The 20,823-nt window shown below is 36.3% G+C and overlaps 1 protein-coding gene across 1 annotated transcript in view; it reads right to left on the bottom strand.

The window, feature by feature from the left end:
* Window positions 1-20,823, bottom strand: part of ALMS1 (ALMS1 centrosome and basal body associated protein) — a 234,301-nt gene that overhangs the window by 58,023 nt on the left and 155,455 nt on the right. The window contains exon 20 of the mRNA XM_036263247.1: window positions 2,304-3,454. Coding sequence (XP_036119140.1) covers window positions 2,304-3,454 — 1,151 coding nt within the window. The remainder of the gene's footprint in view (window positions 1-2,303; window positions 3,455-20,823) is intronic.

The raw sequence follows: 20,823 nt of genomic DNA, 5'->3' as shown, positions 1-20,823 counted from the left end.
ATTGAACCCATAACCTTTCTGGTGTATGGGTTTACACTTAACCAACTGAGACCCTGGGCCAGGCAATGTTTTGTAACATAAATTACCAGTGTGGGGCAAAAGTAGATTTACAGTTGTTCATATAAAAAAATAATACAATAATTAAAAAATAATAATATGCCCTGGCTGGTTTTGCTCAGTGGTTAGAGCATAGGTCTGCAGACCAAGGGATCACAGGTTCGATTCCAGTCAAGGGCACGTACCTGGGTTTCAGGTTTGACCCCTGGCCCCGGTCAGAGTCATGCAGGAGGCAACCAATCAATGTGTCTCTTTTACATCGATGTCTCTCTCTCTCTTCCTCCTTCCCTCCTGCTCTCTTTAAAAATCAATGGAAAAATATTCTCAGGTGAGGATTAACAAAATAATAAATGAAATAAATAATAAAATAAACTGTTTTACATACTCACAACTATAAACTTACTTTTGCCCTGCCCTGTATGTATAAATTATATATTAGTACTATACTCATATACTATAAACATACTTAAAATAAAATTTTAAAAGTTTGAGAGAAATATAAATCTAATATTTTTCTTTCTACACTCCCAAGAACTATTTTGCAAGCATCATTCTTTGTAAAGCACTTCTCCAGATACCCTAAATTTTACTCTTGGGTTAAAGTAATTGTCTGTATTTGCTGATCCCTTGAGAGCTGCCTTTAACTCGATAGTAAGGTCGTGTTAGACTTGTAGGCACTGTTACTGAACCTACTGTAAGGATGCTGCTGAGGACTCTGTTATACTGTGATGCCTTCTTTACTAGGACAGATAAGTAAATTTCTCTTAGGTCTTAGTGCCAGAAATATGTAATGTTTTAGAAAATTTAGTTTGTTTTTATATTATAAACTCATGATTGATCACAAAATTCTAGCAACACTAACTGGTAGAAAACAAAATTTGTGGCTAATAAACATATCTACAAGGTATATTTTATCTCCCCTGTAGCATTAACTTGTCTTCCCATCACTCACAACCCCTCTCTGGCTTTCATTTGAATTCTTCATTTACTTTTTATTTTATTTATTTATCCTCACCCGAGAACATTTTTCCATTTTTTGTTCAGGTAGAGTGGGGGGGGGGGGGAGAGAGAGAGAGAGAGAGAGAGAGAGAGAAAGAGAGAGAGAGAGAGAGAGAGAAACATTGATGTGAAAGGGACACATTGAGTGGCTGCCACCCGCACGACCAACCAGGGCCAGGGACAAACTGCAACCAAGGTACGTGCCCTTAGCAGGAACCAACCCGGGTGTCTTGGGACCGCAGGCCGACGCTCTAATCGCTGAGCAAACCCGACCAGGGCCTTCATTTACTTTTTAAAAATCATATTGTATTATGTGTGTGTGTGTGTGTTTAATTTTTTTTTTCTTATCCTCACCCAAGGACATTTTTCCATTTTTTGTTCAGATAGAGTGGGAGGGAGAGATAGGAAGAGGAAGAGAGAGAGAGAGAGAGAGAGAGCGAGAGAGAGAGAGAGAATCATCGATGTGAAAAGGATACATCAAGTGGCTGCCTCCCGCATGACCCAACCAGGGCTGGGAACAAACTGCAACCAAGGTACATGCCCTTAGAGGGAACCGAACCTGGGTCTCTTTGGACCTCAGGCTGATACTCTAACCACTGAGCCAAACTGGTCAGGGCGATACATGTGTTTAAAGCAACTCAAAATTTTTTTTTTTTTTTTTATCCTCACCCGAGGATATTTTTCCATTTTTTGTACAGATAGAGTGGGAGGGAGAGAGAGTGAGAAACATCGACGTGAAGGGACACATCGAGTGGCTGCCACCTGCACGACCAACCAGGGCCGGGGACAAACTGCAACCGAAGTACGTGCCCTTAGCGGGAACCGAACCCGGGTCTCTCCAGACTGCAGGCCGACGCTCTAACCGCTGAGCCAAACCGGTCAGGGCAAGCAACTCAAAATTTCTTGAAAGACAGAGAGAACAGAAGAGATAAAAAAACCCAAGGCAATATTGTTCAGAATGAAGATCATTCTAAACTCAAATCTCCCCTGTGCCAGGGATATACTTTGCAGACTTGGAAGCAGCAGCAAAGCCCTTCATCCAAAGGATAATTTGTAAATGAGTGTTGATGAAAAGAATGACAACTCACAATAGCACTGTACTACACTTTCTCACTCTTTTCCAGTTGGTAAGAAATAGTATAGTGAAGAAAGGGCAAATGGCTTTTTTTCACCTGTGTGCAAAGCTTAACTTAAAACGTCCATGAAAAGGGCAGTCACATTGCCAGATGCAATTTGTAGCCATGTACCTGGATGCGTTTCCTTCTGGTGTGTTCAGAAGTCATTTGGGGATAATCTGTACTCAATGCTTTCTTCTTCTTGCTCCGCTTCTCAATGTATCTCCTCTGATGATCAGTGATGCTGCTATATAATCTAATTCGCCTGGGTGACAAACAAACTCTTTCATGGCCAAAAGCCTGGATCAATCGGGCAGTGTCAATGGTGGAAATAGAGCTGCTCCTCTCATGCAAAGTCACTTCTTTATCTGTTTGAGTCAATATATCTGATTCCACAGGAGAAGCTGTGGTGGAAAGGATATTGGTGGCAGTATCTGTGAGCAGCTCACTGTCTTCTGAGGGTCTAGAATCTGAAGAAGTATTGTTTATATAACAAAAACCTGGCTGTTTTCTCAGAACATATTTATCAAATTTAACCTGCTCAATTTTAATCTGATTAGACCTTCCAGCTTGATGAGTAGAAAGCACCTTGCTTTTTTTAAGATCTCCTATGTTTTTATGGCATTTCTCTAGGCTTTTATATCGCTTCTTTTTCTGAAGCTTGTTTTTCTGCTGTCGCTGTCTACCACTCCATTCTCGCTGCCCTCTGCTATCATCCTGTGTACTTTCTGAGGGTCGAAGAGAATGTGTAATGGGATTCTGAAGAAGTTTAGCCAAACGATCAAGTCGCTCCACCAAGGATAGTTCTTTCCCGCTACTGATCCCTAGAGGTTTCTGTTGCTTCTGTCGTTCCTGATACTTGTTCCAGAGTTCATTCAAACTTGTAATGTGCTGAGCTGTGGGCTCTGGTGTGACCTTAAGATCCTCTTTTTGATCATTAATTTGTTTGTCACATTTTGCATGATCACTAGCCTGACTTTTAGTAAGATGTTGTAACTCTTCTTCGTTTTCCAAGTTTACATTGATACTGAGACTCTCTATTCTAGTGTAGTCTGTCTTCGTTTTTTCCTCATTTTGACAAGGGGAAGAAAGACTAATATGTTGTTTGTCTGAATGATGCTGAAAGAAATCGTTCCAAGAATGCCTCATGAAAACACTTCTCCCTAAAGATTCATGGCAAAAATCTTGATCACTTGGTAGGTGGACTGGATGATGAAAGTAAAACTTGGCTGACCTGAACACAGAATGGGTAGTATTTTCAAATTCTGAATGACAGCTGGACTCTGAAAAGAAAAAAAAGATTTAGAATTTTAAGTACTTTAAAAATATTTTCATTCCATTTACAAATAGTATTCACACTTAATGCTTTAAATATATAAGAAAAAGGAAAGAACTATATAAAGTTTCAGAAAATTCAATGCATGAACAAAGAATTTATGCCTTGTGCTTACTAGCCAGACTGGCATGGTAAACATTTGAGACTCAGGGTCAAAAGACCTGGAATCTGGATGGGACTCTGCCACAAACCAGCTGTGTAACCTCAAGAAAGGCACTTTAGGCCTCTGGACTAACAACAGCTGCTGTGTTTTAACTGCTTACTATGTGTGGGGTATTATGATATGTACTCTATATCTGACCTGATTATATTTTTCCATTGATTTTTAGGTAGAGTGGGAGGAAGGGGAGGGGGGGGGAGAGAAAGAGAGAGAGAGAGAGAGAGAGACATTGATGTGAGAGAGACACATCAATTGGTTGCCTCCCATATAACCCAACCGGGGCCAGGGATCAAACCTACAACACAGGTACGTGACCTTGACTGGGAATCAAAACTGTGGGCCAACACTCTAACCATTGAGCAAAACAGGCCAGGCTTTTCTCCCCCTTTTATTCAATTGTGTTGATAAAGCTGAGAGATAGGTATTATTAACCCCTCTTTCAGCTAAGAAACCTGAGAATTCATTTTCATAATCAGTAATTAAATGTGTAGATTAAAAAAAAACTCTTTACACATTCTAGAGCTTCTTAAAATTCCTTTCTGTGGATCATCTTTACATTTTTTCCTCCAGTCTTGTTTATTGTGGTAAAAAAAATACCTAATACAAAATTTAGCATCCTCAAAGTTCACTTATTGAAGTCATCATTCTATGTTAAAATTGGCATTTTTAGATGCAGTAACATCTTACAAACATAAACCCCAACTGTAAGTAGTAATATAGGCTCAATATATATTTTTGGAGTTCCAAATCATAGGTAGAAACAAAGATGTTTGCATGCATGCAACAAAGCAACACTTTAAGATCAGTTTCACCTACATTATAGATTATTGGCAATTAGGGTTTTCATTAAATACTCTCGAAACCCCAAAGGCAATTTCCCCAGAATATAGTAAGACACATGAAATCTGTTTTTATGTCTAAGTATAAAAAGATAATCTGGCCCTGGCCGGTTTTGCTCAGTGGTTAGAGCGTTGGCTTATGAACGAAAGAGTCCTGGGTTCGATTTTGGCCAAAGGCACATAACTCGGTTGCAGTTCGTCCCTGGCCCCAGTTGAGGTCGTGCAGTAGGCAACCAGTCGATGTCTCTCTCACATCGATGTTTCTCCCTCCCTCCCTCCTGTTCTATCTGAAGATAAATGGAAAAATATCCTTGGGTGAGGATTTAAAAAAAAAAAAGATAATCTGTCCTGGCTGGGTAGCCCAGTTGGTTAAAGCACTGTTCTGATACACCAAGGTTATGGGTTCAGGGCACATATAAGAGTCAACTAATGGCCCAGTTGGTGTGGCTCAGTGGATTGAGCATCATCGCATGGTTTGATTCCTGGTCAGGGCACATGCCTGGGTTGCAGCTTGAGCCCCAATAAGGAGGCATATAGGAGGCAGCCGATCCATGTTCCTCTCTCTCTCTCTAAAAGAATCAATAAAAATATATTTTAAAAAATCAACCAATGAATGCATAAATAAGTGGAAAAACAAATTAATAATTCTCTTTCTCTCTCTATCCTCTCTCTAAAATCAATGAAAATTTAAAAAAAGAATAAAGACAAATCTCCCAATGAACAAAAGCCTAGAACCAGAAGGCTTTACTGGTGAATTCTATCAAATATTTAAAGAAGAATTAATATAAAATTTCTCAAACTCTTCTAAAAAACAGAAGAGGAGGAAATACTTCCAAATTCATTTTACAAGGTCAGCATTACCCTGATACCCAGACAAGGACACTACAAAAAAATTTCTAGCCAATATCCCTGATGAACATAGATGTCAACCAGTATCAATGATATATTAAAAGTATCATATAACACAATCAAGTGGAATTTACTCCAAGGATGCAAGAATGGTTCAACATTTGCAAATCAATCATTGTGATATACCACATTAACAAAATCATTTATATTAATCAAAGATCATTTATATGATCTCAATAAATGCAGAAAAAGCATTTGATAAAATTCAACATCCATTCATAATAAAAATCCTCAACAAAGTAGGTATAAAGGAAATGTACTTCAACATAATAAAGGCCATATGTGACAAGACTACAGCTAACATCATATTCAATGGTGAAAAATTAAAAAATTTCTTCTAAGATCAGGAACAAGATAAAGCCACTTCTATTCAATATAGTACTTAAATCCTAGCCAGAGCAATCAGGCAAGAAAAAGAAAAGGCATCCAAATCAAAACAGAAAAAGCAAAACTGCCAATTATTTGCAGATAACACGATATTATATATAGAAAACCCTAAAGACTCTACCAAAAATACTGTTAGCACTAATGGATGAATTCAGTAAAGCTGAAGACTATAAAATCAATATAAAAGTCAGTTGTGTCCTGTCTGGTGTGGCTCAGTTGGTTGAGGGTCATCCTGAACACCAAGATCACCTGTTCAATTCCAGGTCAGGGCACATGCCTGGGTTTCTGCAGGCTTGATCCCCGTAAGGAGGGCATGCAGGAGGCAGCCAATCAATGGTTCTCTCTCATAGATGTGTCTGTCTCTCCCTCCCTCCCTCTCTCCCTCCCTCCCTCCCTCTCTTTCTCGATAAAATCAATACAAATGTATTTTAAAAAATCAGTTGTGCTTCTATACACTAACAACAAACTATCAAGAGAAATTAGAAAGGAATTTCATTTACAATTGCATCAAAAAGAACAAAATACCGAGGAATAAATTTAACTAAGGTGTGAAAAACCTGTACACTGAAAACTGGAAGACAATGATGCAAAAAGTTGAAGAATACACAAAGAAATAATCAGATAACCTGTGCTCATGGATTGGAAAATTAATATTGTTAAAATATCAATACTTCTGAAAGCAATACCCAGATTCAATGCAATCCCTATTAAAATGCCAATGGCATTATTCACAGAATTAGAAAAAACAATTCTAAAATTTGCATGGAACCACAAGACTCTAAATAATCAAAGCAATCTTCAGAAAGAACAACAAAGCTAGAGGCATCATGTTATATATTACAAAGCTATAGTAATTAAAACGGTATGGTATTTATGTAAAAACAGTCACAGATCAATGGACCAGAATAGAGAGCCCAGAAATAAACCCACAGATACAGAGTCAATTAATTTATAACAAAGGAGTCAAGAACACACACTGGAGAAAAGATAATTTCTTCATTAAATGATTCTGGGAAAACTGGACAGCCACAAGCAAAAGAATGAAACCAGACCACTATCTTTCACCATACACAAAAATCAACCCAAAAATCGATCAAAGACATAGATGTAAGACCTGAAACCATAAAAAGTCCTAGAATAAAACCAAAAAAGGACAGCAGGTGAAGAATATTCTGGGCAGAGAGCATCATGTAAGCAACAATGCCACCTTCTGCCAACTCATATACATGTACATCCTTTTCAGATGCCACAATAGAACCATCCCTCCTCCTTTTCAAGGCAAGCCCCGCCACTAAAGCCCAAATTATCTTCCTTTCAAGATCTTGGTTTCTACCCCTAATATATTTCTCTCATATCTTCAGGCTCTTTTTCTTTACTGGCTCATTTCCAATATCTTGAAAGCATTATTTACTATATCATATGCTTAGAAAACGCTCATGCCCTGGCCGGTTTGGCTCAGCGGTTGGAGCGTTGACCTATGGTCCAGAGAAAACGCTCATATCTTCCCTCAGGGACTGGGTCCATTTCTTTGCTCCTCTTGACTGGCAACCTTGTAAACTTGAAAATATAATTTTTATTTTCTTTACTGCTTTCCCTACTTGAATTCACTCTTCCAATCAGAGTATAATGATACCACTGAACTAAAACTGCTCTTGCTAAGATGATCAATGACCTCCACGTGTGGCCAGTTCCAGAGGATGTTCTTATTCTGTATTCTCTTTCTAGGTAATCCTATCTTTCCCTGTGGCTTTTGGTACAATCTTTTATCATGTTAACTACTCTCAAGTTTACATTCCAAGCTATGACTTAGTTATGACTTATCTCTAGAACTCTAGATTCATATTCAATTATATACTTGATATACCCTCTTGGATCTCACAGCCGTCTCAAATTTTAAATGTCCCTAACTGAACTCTATTCTAGTCTCCTCTAAAACAGCACCTCTCTCAATCTATATCTCTGTAAACGGCACATCACTCAAACCCAAACTGATGTCTAGGAGTTATTCTTGAGACTTCCACTTCACACACCTTCCTGTTCTTGCCATTAATCTTGACTAAACAACCACAATCTGTCCACTTCTCTCCATTTCCTCCCACAATACTATATGTCTCTAATAGGTCTCCTGTCCTATCCTGTCCTTTTCCAATGTATTCTTCAGAGAGTAGACAGAGTAATCTTATAAATATAAATTGAACTTGTCATTTTCTTTCTTTTTTTTTAATTCTCACTCGAGCCCTGGCCGGTTTGGCTCAGCGGTTAGAGCGTCAGCCTGCGGTCCGGAGAGACCTGGGTTCGGTTCCCGCTAAGGGCATGTACCTTGGTTGCAGTTTGTCCCCAGCCCTGGTTGGGTCGTGTGGGTGGCAGCCACTCAATGTGTCGCTTTCACGTCAATGCTTCTCTCTCTCTCTCTCCCTCTCACTCTATCTGAACAAAATATCGAAAGATGTCCTTGGGTGAGGATAAAAAAAAAAAAAAAATTAATTCTCACTCGAGGACATTTTTGCATTTATCTTCAGATAGAGCGGGAGGGAAAGAGGAAGAAAAAGAGTGAGAAACATCTATGAGAGAGAGAGACACATCGACTAACTGCCACCTACATAACCCCAACCGGGGCCTGGGACCAACTGCAACCGAGGTATGTGCCCTTAGCAGGAACCAAACCTGGGACTCTCTGGTCCACAGGCCAATGCTCTAACCGCAGAGCCAAACCGGCCAGGGCGAACTTGTCATTTTCTATTTGACAACTTTCAATGGCTTTCTCTTATATTTAGAACAAAATCCAAATTCCTTAACAAAGTATACAAGCATTATATAACTTTTCAACTTCACCATGTATCACTCTACTTCTGTTTTTTATTTATTGATTGATTGATTTTAGAGAGAGAGGAAGAGAGAGAGAGAGAGATGGAAACATCGAAGAGAGAGAACATCAATTGGCCACCTCCTGCATGCTTTCCACTGAGGATCAGGCCCACACCTGGGCATGTGCCCTGACGGGGAATCAATTTGGCCACCTCTTGGTGCATGGGTCAACGCTCAACCACGGAGCCACACTGGCTGGACATATCACTCTACTTCTTGATAATAATATTGGCCTTTCCCACCCACTTCATCAAGAAGCATGAGCAAGTGGGAAAGCACTGAGAAAGTGAGTATAAACATTCGGTTTACTTGGCTTATACAATTTATAAAGTAGAGGAAATAGAGAAAAACAAGATAGGAAAAATTTGGGACCAATGGAACAGAACAGAGATATATCCATGCATTTATAGTCAATTGATTTTCAACAAGGATGCCTAGAATACACAATGAGGAAATAATAATCTTTTCTACAAATGGTGTTGGAAAACTGGACACCAACATGCAAAAGAAGTAAAAGGACTCTTCCTTAACACCACACACAAAAATTACATCAAAATGGATTATTGATTTAAATATAAGACCTGAAACTGTAGCCTTGGCCAGGTGAAGAAGTTGGTTGGAGTGTCATCCTATACACCAAAAGGTTGCAGGTTCAATTCCCAGTCAGGGCACATAGCTAGGTTGTGGGTTTGATCCCTAGTTGGAGTGTATACAGGAGGCAACTGATCGATGTTTCTCTGTCTCTGTCTCTCCTTCTTTCCCCTCCCTGCCTCCCTTTCTCTCTCTAAAACATATCCTCCAGTAAGGAATTAAAAAAAAAAAAAAAAAAAAAAGACCTGAAACTGTAAAACTCCTAGAAGAAAATAAAGGAGAAAAGCTTCAGGACATTGGTCTTTGGAATGATTTCATAAACATGACAATAAAGCATAGGTGACAAAAGCAAAATAAATAAAACCAACCAACCAACCAATCATACAAGTGGAATTATATCAAAGTAAAAAGCTTCTGCAGAGCAAAGGAAACAATCAATAAAGTAAAAAGGCAACCTATGGAATGAGAGAAAATATCTACATATCATATATCTGGTAAGGGGTTAATCTCCAAAATTTATAAGGTATTCCTACAACAATAGTAAAATAACTAATAACCCAATTTAAAAATGGGCAAAGGATCTGAATTCACAGAGTAAATAGCCAGTAGGTAGATAACAAAATGATTAACATCACTAATCTTCAGGGAAATGCAAATCAAAACCCCAGTGAGGTATCATTTAATACCTGTCAGAATGGCTATTATAAAAAATAAGAAAGACAAGTGTTGGTGAGAACAGACCTACCACATATGATCCAGCAATCCCAGTTATGGGAATTTATCAAAAAGAATTGAAATCAGGACCTCAAAGAGATATTAGCATTCCTATGTTCATTGCTGTACTATTCATAATAGTCAAGATGTGAAAACAACCTAAATATCCTTTCACAGATGAAGAAAATGTGGTATAAACATTAAAAAAAGAAAATTCTGTAATATGTGACATAATAAATGAATCTTGATGACGTTAAGTAAAATAGTCACAGACCCAATATTGCAGGATTACACTTATATGCGATATCTACTCATATACTCCACCTGCAGACCTTAATGAAGGCATGTGTCCCAGATTGTGCTGTTCTCCCTACCTGCACCCTACCTCGACTTCTGTGTACCTTCTCCAAGATCTGTGAGTAATAAATTTCTCTACTTCAATTTCCTTTCTGGTCTTTTGTTGAACCATTGGACGTCCCAGAACTCTTACTTAACAACTGTTAATTTAACAAAGTCACAACAGTTAAATATTGCCAAAGGGTCAAATATGTTGCAACAAATTTGCACAATATTGTGAAAATGTATGGATGTGTCCCCACACACTTGAGAATACTTAGGATAATTAAATCTTTTCATTTGTGCTATTCTAACAAAATTTTAAAGAGATCTGTGGTTTTAGTATATCTCTTTATTAAAAAGGTTAAGTATTGTTTCAAAGCTTTGTCATTTGTATTTTTATTTATTTTTTGTTCAGATGGAGTGTGTGTGTGTGGGGGGGAGACAGACATCGATGTGAAAGGGACACATCGAGTGGCTGCCACCCGCATGACCCAACCAGGGCTGGGGACAAACCGCAACCGAGGTACGTGCCCTTAGAGGAACCGAACCCGGGTTTCTCTTCATCACAGGCCGACGCTTTAACTGCTGAGCCAAACCGGCCAGGGTTGTCATTTGTATTTTTTTACAATAAAAATCTTGTTGATGTTCTTGTTTTTCCTATTAGATTGTCTTTTAATAAACATTGGTTTATAAAAAGCTCTCTGAATACTAAGAGAATTAGCCACTTTTTCTCAAGTTTATCAATTTAAAATTGTTTTGTCTATTTTCCATTTTCAGTTGACTTTGCATATGGTATTTTCTACCAGGCAGGAATTTAATTTTAATATGTACTCAAATTTATCAAATCTTTGCCTTTATGACTTCTAGATTTTGTCGCCTCATTTTTTAAGAAAAGTTAATAATCCCTGCCTTCATCCAGAACTTTTATGATCTTTTTTACTTAGATCTCTGAGAGATAAAATGTATGGTTCAGGAGTAACGCAGGGCTACAGCTTAAATCTATACATACCCGAAATGGCTAGCTAAGCATCTTAAGATAATTGGTTGAATAATCCAACTTTTCCAAACTGATCCAAAATGGTACTTTTATCATAGAGTAAATTCTCATTGTATTTAAGTTTATTTCCATTGCTGTATATCACTCAGTCTCTTGCCCCTGTAGTAACCTTTTAACTATTATCACTATTACTTTAATACATTATACAGCCAAACCTTACTCCATCCCCATCATCTTTTTCAGATTCGTTCTGGTAAATCTCATATACCCCTTAAACTTTTTATTCCAATCCTACCAAAGAGTTTCAAAAAAACCAATATAATAATACTTCCATATATTTCTCTTAGATTCACCAATTGTTAAAAATTGCTACACTGATTTCATCTCTTTCACAACCTATAATTATATACATATTATTAATATTTTATCTGAACCATTAGGGAATAAGTTATAGACATCATATCCTTTCATTTCCCAATAATAGAGTGTATATACTCTAACAAGAAAGATATTCCCTTACATACCATAATTATCAAATATATTTTTTTCCAATTTTTATTAATTTATTTTTGTTACAGATGTTTCTCCCCCACCAGACACTCTCCTCCCCATCCCACCCCCATCCCCATCAAATATATTTAATTTAACATTAATAAGATATTCACTTGTTCAAATATTGGCAATTTTTCCAAAATTGTCCTTTATAGCAACTTTCTTCCTTGGACTAGGGTCCAATTTAGGATAATGACTGCATTTAGCTTCCCTGTCTCTTTAGTCTCCTTTAATTTAGAATAGATTCTCAGATTTTGTCCTTCATGTCATTAACATTTCTGAAGGGTACAGACCAGTTATTTCTAGGATAAGTTCCTAGAAATATATAACCTTCCAAGACTGAATCAGGAAGAATTGGAAAATCCAAATGAACCTATCAACAATGAGGAAACTGAAACAACTATGAAAAAAACCTCCCCAAAAATAAAAGTCCAGGACCAGATGGCTTCACTGAATTCTACCAAACATTCAAAGAAGATTTGATAGCTAAACTTCTCAAACTCTTCCAAAAAACTGAAGAAGAAGCAAACTTCCTAAAACATTTTATGAGGCCAACATAACCCTGATATCAAAACCTGGCAAGGATAACACACACAGAAAGAAACTATAGACCAATATTTCTGATGAACAGAGATGTAAAAGTTCTAAACAAGATACTAGCAAACAGACTACTACAATACATTTAAAAAATAATGCATCATGATTAAGTGGGGTTCATTCCAGGAGCACAAGGATGGTCTAACATAAGCAAATTGATCAATATAATACCGCACATTAACAAAACAAAGGATAAAAGTCATATGGTTTTATCAATAGATGCAGAAAAGGCATTTGATAAGATTCAACATCCACACAGCAAAAGAAACAACCATCAAAATGGAAAGGCAACCCACTGTAAGGGAGAGCATAATTGCCAATGATACATCAGATAAGGGGTTAATTTCCAAAATATATAGAGTGCTCATACAACTCAACAAAAGGAAGACAAAGAATCCAATTAAAAAATGAGCAGAGGACCTAAATAGACACCTCTCCAAAAAAGGACATACAAATGGCCAAGAGACATATGAAGAAATGCTCAACATCACTAATCGTCAGAGAGATGCAAATTAAAACAACACCTGCCAGAATGGCTGCCATCAACAAATCATCAAACAACAAGGGCTGGCAAGTGTGTGGAGAAAAGGGGACTCTAATATACTGTTGGTAGGAATGCAGACTGGTGCAGCCACTATAGAAAACAATATGGTGTTTCCTCAAAAAATTAAAAATTGATCTGCCATCTGACCCAGTGATCTCACTTCTAGGAATATATCCTAAGAAGCCTGAAACACCAATTAGAAAGAATATATGTACCCTATGTTCATAGCAGCACTATTTACAATCGCTAAAATCTGGAAACAGTCCAAGTGTCCATCAATAGAGGAGTGGATAAAAAAACTATGGTACATATATACAATGAAATACTATGCAGCTGTAAGAAAGAAAGACCTCTATCCTTTGAGACAACATGGAGGGACCTCGATAGTACTATGCTAAGCGAAATAAGCCAATCAGAGAAAGGCAAATACTACATGATCTCACTTATTTGTGGAGTATAATGAACAAGGTGGGCTGATGAATGAAATAGACCCAGAGACACAGAAAGGAGTATGGTTCAGACTGACAAACCTCAGAGTAGGGGGGTTGCGGGGATGGATGAGATGAACCAAAAAACTTATATGCATGTATGCATAACCAATGGACATAGAAAACAAGACTAGGGGGGTAGGGGTGGGGCCAGATGGGGAGGAGAGGTTTAGGGGGGAAAAAGGAGAAACAACTGTAAAAAAAATAAATTAATAAAAATTGGAGGGGGGGGAAGAGGCAATTATATCTCTACCCCTTAACTATACAAAACGCCTCACAAATTCCTGGTGTGTTAAACCTATCATGAAAAACAACCTGTATGCATTTTAGGAATAAACCCAGGTGTCTGTTATTTTTAGCATTTTTCTATGTTATTAAAATATTTCATAGCTTAAAATTATTTAAGAAAAAAGTATGTGAGCCAGATGTTTAAAAAATTATAGTATTTTGGAGAGGGAAATTATAGTATTTTGGAGAGGGTTAAAAAAAAGGATTCAACATCCATTTATGATTAACACACTCAATAAAATGGGTACAGAAGGAAAGTACCTCAACATAATAAAGGCCATATATAACAAACCCTCAGCCAGTATCATACTCAATGGTGAAAAATTGAAAGCTTTTCCTCTATAATCAGTAACAAGCCTAGGATGCCCACTCTTACCACTCTAATTCAACATAGTTCTGGAAGTCCTAGCCAGAGCAATCAGGCAAGAGAATAAACTTAAAAGAACAAAAATAATACAAAGCACACTCTCCAACCACAATAGAATGCAACTTAAAATCAATAAAATTTGGGAAACTCAAATATGTGGAAATTAAAACATTCCTAAATAACCTATGAGTTAAAGAAGAAATAAAAAGAGAATCCAGAAAATACTTTGTAATAAATGACAATAAACTTATTGGATGCACCTAAAGCTAAAAGGGAAATTTGCACTTGTACATGCCTGTATCAAGAAAGAAGATCAAGTAAAATTGCCTAACCTTCCACCTTAAGACATTGAGAAAAGACTGAACTAAAACCAAAGCAAGCAGAAGAACATACAAATTAAGGTGAAAATTAATGAAATTGAGAATTTAAAAAAGAAAAAAATAAATAAAAACAAAGGCTGGTTCTCTGAAAAGATTTAAAAAAAACAACAACAAACTTTTAGCTAGCCTGACCAAGAAAAAATGAGAAGATTCACATCCAAAATCAAAGAGGAAACATAATTATATTATTACAAAGGAATATTATGAACCAAATTAGATAATTTAGATGGAATGAAAAAATTCTACTCCTAGAAGGCCACAAACTATTGAAAATGACCCAAGAAGTAATAGACAATCTGAACAGACCTAAAGCAAGTGAAGAGTTTGAATTAGTAATAAAAAAAAATTACCTGTAAAGAAAAGTCCAGGCCCAGATGGTTTCACTCCTGAATTCTACCAAATATTTAAAGTATACTGATTGTTCCAATTCCTTTTATGAAACTAGTGTTACCGATAATAAAACCCAACAAAGACATCACAAGAAAACTACAAACCAATAGCTCTTATTAATATAGACATAAAAATCCTCATCAAAATATTAGCAAGTGAAAACCAGAAACATATAAAAAGAATTATACAGCATGACAAAGTGGGATTTACCTCATGAATGCAAGTTTGTTTCAACACCATAAACAAATGATATATTATAGAACTGTATCCTGAAACCTATATAATTTTATTAACCAATGTCACCTCAATATATTCAATAAAAATAAAATAAAGTAACATTGATAAAAAGTTAACTCAATTAAAAAGTTTAAATTAACAACAACAAAAGAAACTCATTTGATAATCTCAAAGACACAGTAAAAGCATTTGACAAAATCTAACTCCTTTCTTGATGAAAAACATTCAACAAACTAAGAATAGAGGGAACTTCCTCAATTTGATAAAGGGTATCCATGAAAAACACATAGCTAAAATCATTCTCAGTTATGAAAGAGTGTCTGCCCCCAGATCAGAATATACAAGGATGTCTGCTTTTGCCACTTCTATTTAACAATGTACTTGAGGTGTTAGCCAGGGCAATAAGGAAAAAAAAACATGTGGATTGCAAAGGAAGAAGTAAAACTATATTCACAGATATCAAGATCTTGTATCTATAATATTCTAAGAATACTTTAAAAATCTATTAGTACTAATAAACAAGTTCAGCATGACTGCAGCACAAAAGATAAATATTTTTTAAAAAATCAATTGTATTATCATGTACTTGCAGTTAAACTGGAAACAAAATTAAGAAAACCATTTTATTGTCTAGCCAGTGTGGCTCAGTGGATTGAGCATCGCCCAATGGACCGAGAGGTCCCGGCTGGATTCCAGGTCAGGGCACATGCCCAGGTTGCAGGCTCGATCCCCAGTAGGGGAAGTGCAGGAGGCAGCTGATTGATGTTTCTCTCTTACATGAATGTTTCTGTAGCTCTCTCTCCCATCCTCTCTTTAAAAAACCAATGAAAACATATTTAAAAATAAATTTTTAAAGAAAACCATTTTATTACAATAACATCAAAAACTAAAATATTTAGAAATAAATATAACAAAAGAAGTGTACAACTACTCTGAAAACTATAAAACATTGTAAAAATAAATTAAAGATCTAAATGAATAGAAAACGTCCCATGCTATGGACCGGAAGACAACATTGTTAAGAAGGCAATATCCCCACACTGATCATAGATTCAACACAATCTCTATCAGAACCTAGCTGGTTTCTTTGTAGACACTGCCAAGTTGATTCCAAAATTCATATGGAAGTGTAAAGAATCCAGAATAACCAACATAATAAAAAGAATAAATAAATAAGACAAAGTTGGAGGATTCACACTTCCAACTTCAAAACTTACTACTACAAAGCAACAGTAGCAAGACAGTGTGTCACTGACATGAGGACAGACATGTAGATCAACAGAATGGAACTGAGAGTCCAGAAATAAATCCATATAGCAATAGTCAACTGATTTTCAATAAGGGTGTCAAGCCCATTCAATGAGAAAGGAACGGTTCTTTTTAGCAAACAGTGCTAAGACAACTAAGATATCCACATGGAAAAGAATGAAGTTGTACACTTACCTCATAACATATATAGAAAATTAACTCAAAATGGACCAAAGAGCTAAATGTAAAGCTAAAACTAGAAAACTCTCAGAAGAAAACATAGGGGTAAATCTTCATTACCTTGAATTTGGCAAAGGATTGGTAGATATGACACCAAGAGCACAGAAACAAGAGAACAGTAAATACTTTATCAAAGTTAAAAATCTTTGCTCTTTGAAGAACATTTTTTTTTTTTTATCCTCACCCGAGGACATTTTTCCTTTTTTTTTTTTTTTGTTCAGGTAGAGTGGGAGGGAGAGAGAGGAACAGAGAAAGAGAGAGAAACATCGATGTGAAAGGGACATATCGAGTGGCTGCCACCCGCACAACCGACCAGGGCCGGGGACAAACTGCAACCGAGGTACATGCCCTTAGCGGGAACCGAACCCGGGTCTCTCAGGACCGCAGGCTGACGCTCTAACCGCTGAGCCAAACCGGCCAGGGCTGAAGAACATTTTTTTAAGCATACAAATATTTACCTGTATCTATTATATCAGCCTCATTATTTGCATTATTCCCAGATGATTTCTTAACTTTGTGGTTTTTTTTTTTAATTTCATTTCTAAGATCTAATATGAGATAAGTATGTGTGTTCAAACTCCTTAATACTATTCTGTATTTCCCTTTTTTTTCCATGAAGGTCCTAGGGCTTTGGAATTTTGCATTCCCACCCCCATAAGCAAATTTCCCTCTCCCCATAACACCTTTTGCCTAACAATATGACTTGTTTTCATATAATTCTACATCTTCATTCTTTTATAAGGCAACAACAACTTCCTTACTGATGATGCTTCCAGTTTTGTCTTATATATTTTTATGCTATTTCCTGTTTAAAGATTTATGTGTTATGACCTCATTGTAGATTGTAAATCAGTATGAAAACATTACTCTTTAATTTCTGTAACATTTTTAGTGTTTAATTTAATCTCATCTACATTAATATGTCTCCGTATTTCTAGTTTTCCTTTTATTTTCAACCCTTCTACTTTATTTTCAATGTGTGTGCTATATAGCATTCGGACTGAGTTTATTCTTTTTGTTTTTTTATCCTCACCCGAGGACATCCTTCCATTTTTTGTTCAGATAGAGTGGGAGGGAGAGAGAGGAAGAGAGAGAGAGAACATCAACGTGAAAGGGACACATCGAGAGACTGCCACCCGCATGACCAACCAGGGCCAGGGACAAACTGCAACCGAGGTACGCACCCTTAGTGGGAACCAAACCCAGGTCTCTCGAACCACAGGCTGACGCTCTAACTACTGAGCCAAAGCGGCCAGGGCCTGAGTTTGTTTTTTAACCTAATATGAGATTTTTAAATAGGTGAATTCATCCCATATATATTTATATAGTATTATATACTCTCATTTTATAAGTTTTCTTTTGTTACAAATTTACTTTTGCTTTTTTCCTCCCTTTATACCCCTGCTGATCCAATGATTTTTCTAAATGTTTTATAATTTGATTTTAACTATTTTAGAGGTAACTTTTATAATTTTAAGTACTATACTTATGCATTTCTTGATTTATCACCTTTAAAGATGAAATTAGCTCACATATATTTCCTTTGACTTCCTTTTCCTCTGTCTGTCCCCTTGATGATTTTTCTTTTTGTTTTTTTCTGAATAGATGCCTGTATAATTTTGTTCTTTTTCTTTGAAGTTCAGTACTATCACCAACATATGCCTGGGTGTTGATTATTATATAAAGTTTTCCTAGGACTTGGTACATCATTTAAATTGCAGGTTCAGTTTTCCTTATACATTTTCTTCTTTTTCATCTGTGTTAGAGACACCAACAGACGTCACTGTGGTTGGCTTTTCACTGTCAGTTCTCACATTATATTTTAATTGCTTTTATTACTTTTTTCTTTTAATTGGTAAAATTTTTTCCTTCAATTTGTTTTCTGATCTCCTAAATTTCATGATTATCTCAACTTTTATTTAATACATTTCATGTCTTCTATAACTATTCCGAGTGTAAAACATTTAGGAAAATTTTCCTTGTGTTCTATGAGTATGCTTTTACAGAGTAGATTTTTATCTTTCTTTTCCAAATTGTCTTCTACGCTACCCATTAGAGTTGCAATGTTCTGTTTTTTCATCTTACACTTTTTTTGGTGTGGTAAAAAATACATAATGTTAAATGTAACATCTTAGCTATTGTAAGTGTACAGTTCAGTAGCACTAAGTATATTCACATTATTAAGCAACAGATCTCTAGAACGTCTTTATATTGCAATATTGAAAACTCTATACCCACTAAACTCTAATTCTCCCTCTTCCTCTCTTGGCAATCACTTTTCTACTTTGTTTCTATGATTTTGACTGCTTTCAATAGTTCATATAAGTGGAATATACAGCATTTTTTTCTTTTGTGACTGGTTAATTCACTTAGCACAATGTCCTTGAGGTTCAGCTATGCTATAGCATATGACAGGATTTCCTTCTTTGTTAAAGACAGTACTTCATTGTATGTTTTACCACACTTTATCTATTCACCTGTTGATGGATATTTGGTTGTTTTCATATCTTGATTAATTAGAATAATGCTGAGATGAACACAGGGGTGCATATATCTCTAAGATCTGCTTTGATTTTTTTCTAGATATATACCCAGAAGTGGCATTGCTGGATTATATGTCAATTTTATTTTTAATCTTTTGAGGAACTTCCATAATATTTTCCACAGTGGCTGTACCCATTTATATCTCCACCAACAGTGCACAATGGTTCCAATCTTTCTGCCTGCTTGCCTACAATTATTTTTTGTTCTGATAGTGACCATCTTAATGGGTATGAAGTGGTATATCATTGTGGTTTTAATTGGCATTTCTCTGATGAGTAGTTATATTGAGCATATCTCTTCACGTGTTTATTAGTCATTCAAATATATTCTCTGGAAAAGATCATTTTTAAACTGGGTTTCTCTGTTGCTATTGAATTATAGAAGTTCCATATATAATCTGGATAGTAAGCACTTATCATGATTTATAAATATGTCTCCCATTTTATAGGTTGCTTTTTCACTCTATTGTGTCCTTTGATGTACTATTACTTATTTCTTATTTTTTTGCTTTTGTTGCCTGTGTTTTTAGAGTCATATTTAAGAAATCACTGCCAAATACAAGGCCATAGAGCTTTTCTCCTATGTTTTCTAACAGTTTTATAATTTTAGCTCTTATTTTTAGATCTTTGATTCATTTTGAGTTCATTTTTATGTGTGGTAAAAGGTAAGCATCCAATTTCATTCTTTTGCATGTTGATATCCAGTTTTCCAATATAATTTGCTGAAGACAATGTTTTTACCTCATTATGTAGTCTTGACACCCTAGTGGAAAATCATTTATCTTATACATTCTTGATGTGTTCAACAGCACCTTTACTATTTCGAAAATACAATATAGATAGATTATAGTTCCTTGACTCCTTTCTTTTCTTATCTCGGTACTGTTCTATATTCTTCGAAGACAGCGGTTTTCAACCTGTGGGTTGTGACCCTTTTGGGGGTTGAATGACCCTTTCACAGGGGTCGCTTAAGACCACTGGAAAACACATATTAACGATGGTCTTAGGAATTGAGACACTGCTCCTCTATCCGTCTCCAGGCAGGTCCGTCCCCATGCAGATATTCCCACATACAATATGAGTAACTGTATTAAAGGGTTGTGGCATTAGGAAGGTTGAGAACCACTGCTCTAAGAGGTAAAGTGTGACAGCCAGGTAATAACGGCTTGTGTCCTCCATGACTTTCTTTTGTTAGACTTAAAAGGGGGCCATGAGTAAACATCGATAGATATGGTCTTGACTGTTGTCTACTCTAAGTTTTAAAAAGTTTGTACTCCTATTGGGTATCAATAGGGGGAAAAGGAGAAATATTTATTAAATTAATAAAAAATAATAAAATAGCCCTGGCCAGTTTTACTCATTGGTTAGAGCATTGGCCCACGGATCAATGAGTCGCAGATTCGATTCCGGTGAAGGGAACGTACCTCAGTTGCCATTTGTCCCCGGCCCAAGTTGGAGTCATGGGGGAGGCAGCCACTCAATGTGTCCCTTTCACATTGATGTTTCTCTCTCTCTCTCCCACTCTATCTGAACAAAAATGGAAAAATGTCCTTGAGTGAGGATAAAAAATAATAATAAAATAAAAATAAAAAGTTTGTACTGAGGTTCTTTCTGTCTTTGTTAGTCTTCTGGAATACCTTT

Source organism: Molossus molossus, unplaced genomic scaffold, assembly GCF_014108415.1.
Source record: "Molossus molossus isolate mMolMol1 unplaced genomic scaffold, mMolMol1.p scaffold_m16_p_15, whole genome shotgun sequence".
In the NCBI taxonomy this organism is placed as follows: domain Eukaryota; kingdom Metazoa; phylum Chordata; class Mammalia; order Chiroptera; family Molossidae; genus Molossus; species Molossus molossus.
This window is presented reverse-complemented; position numbering and strand designations above follow the sequence as displayed.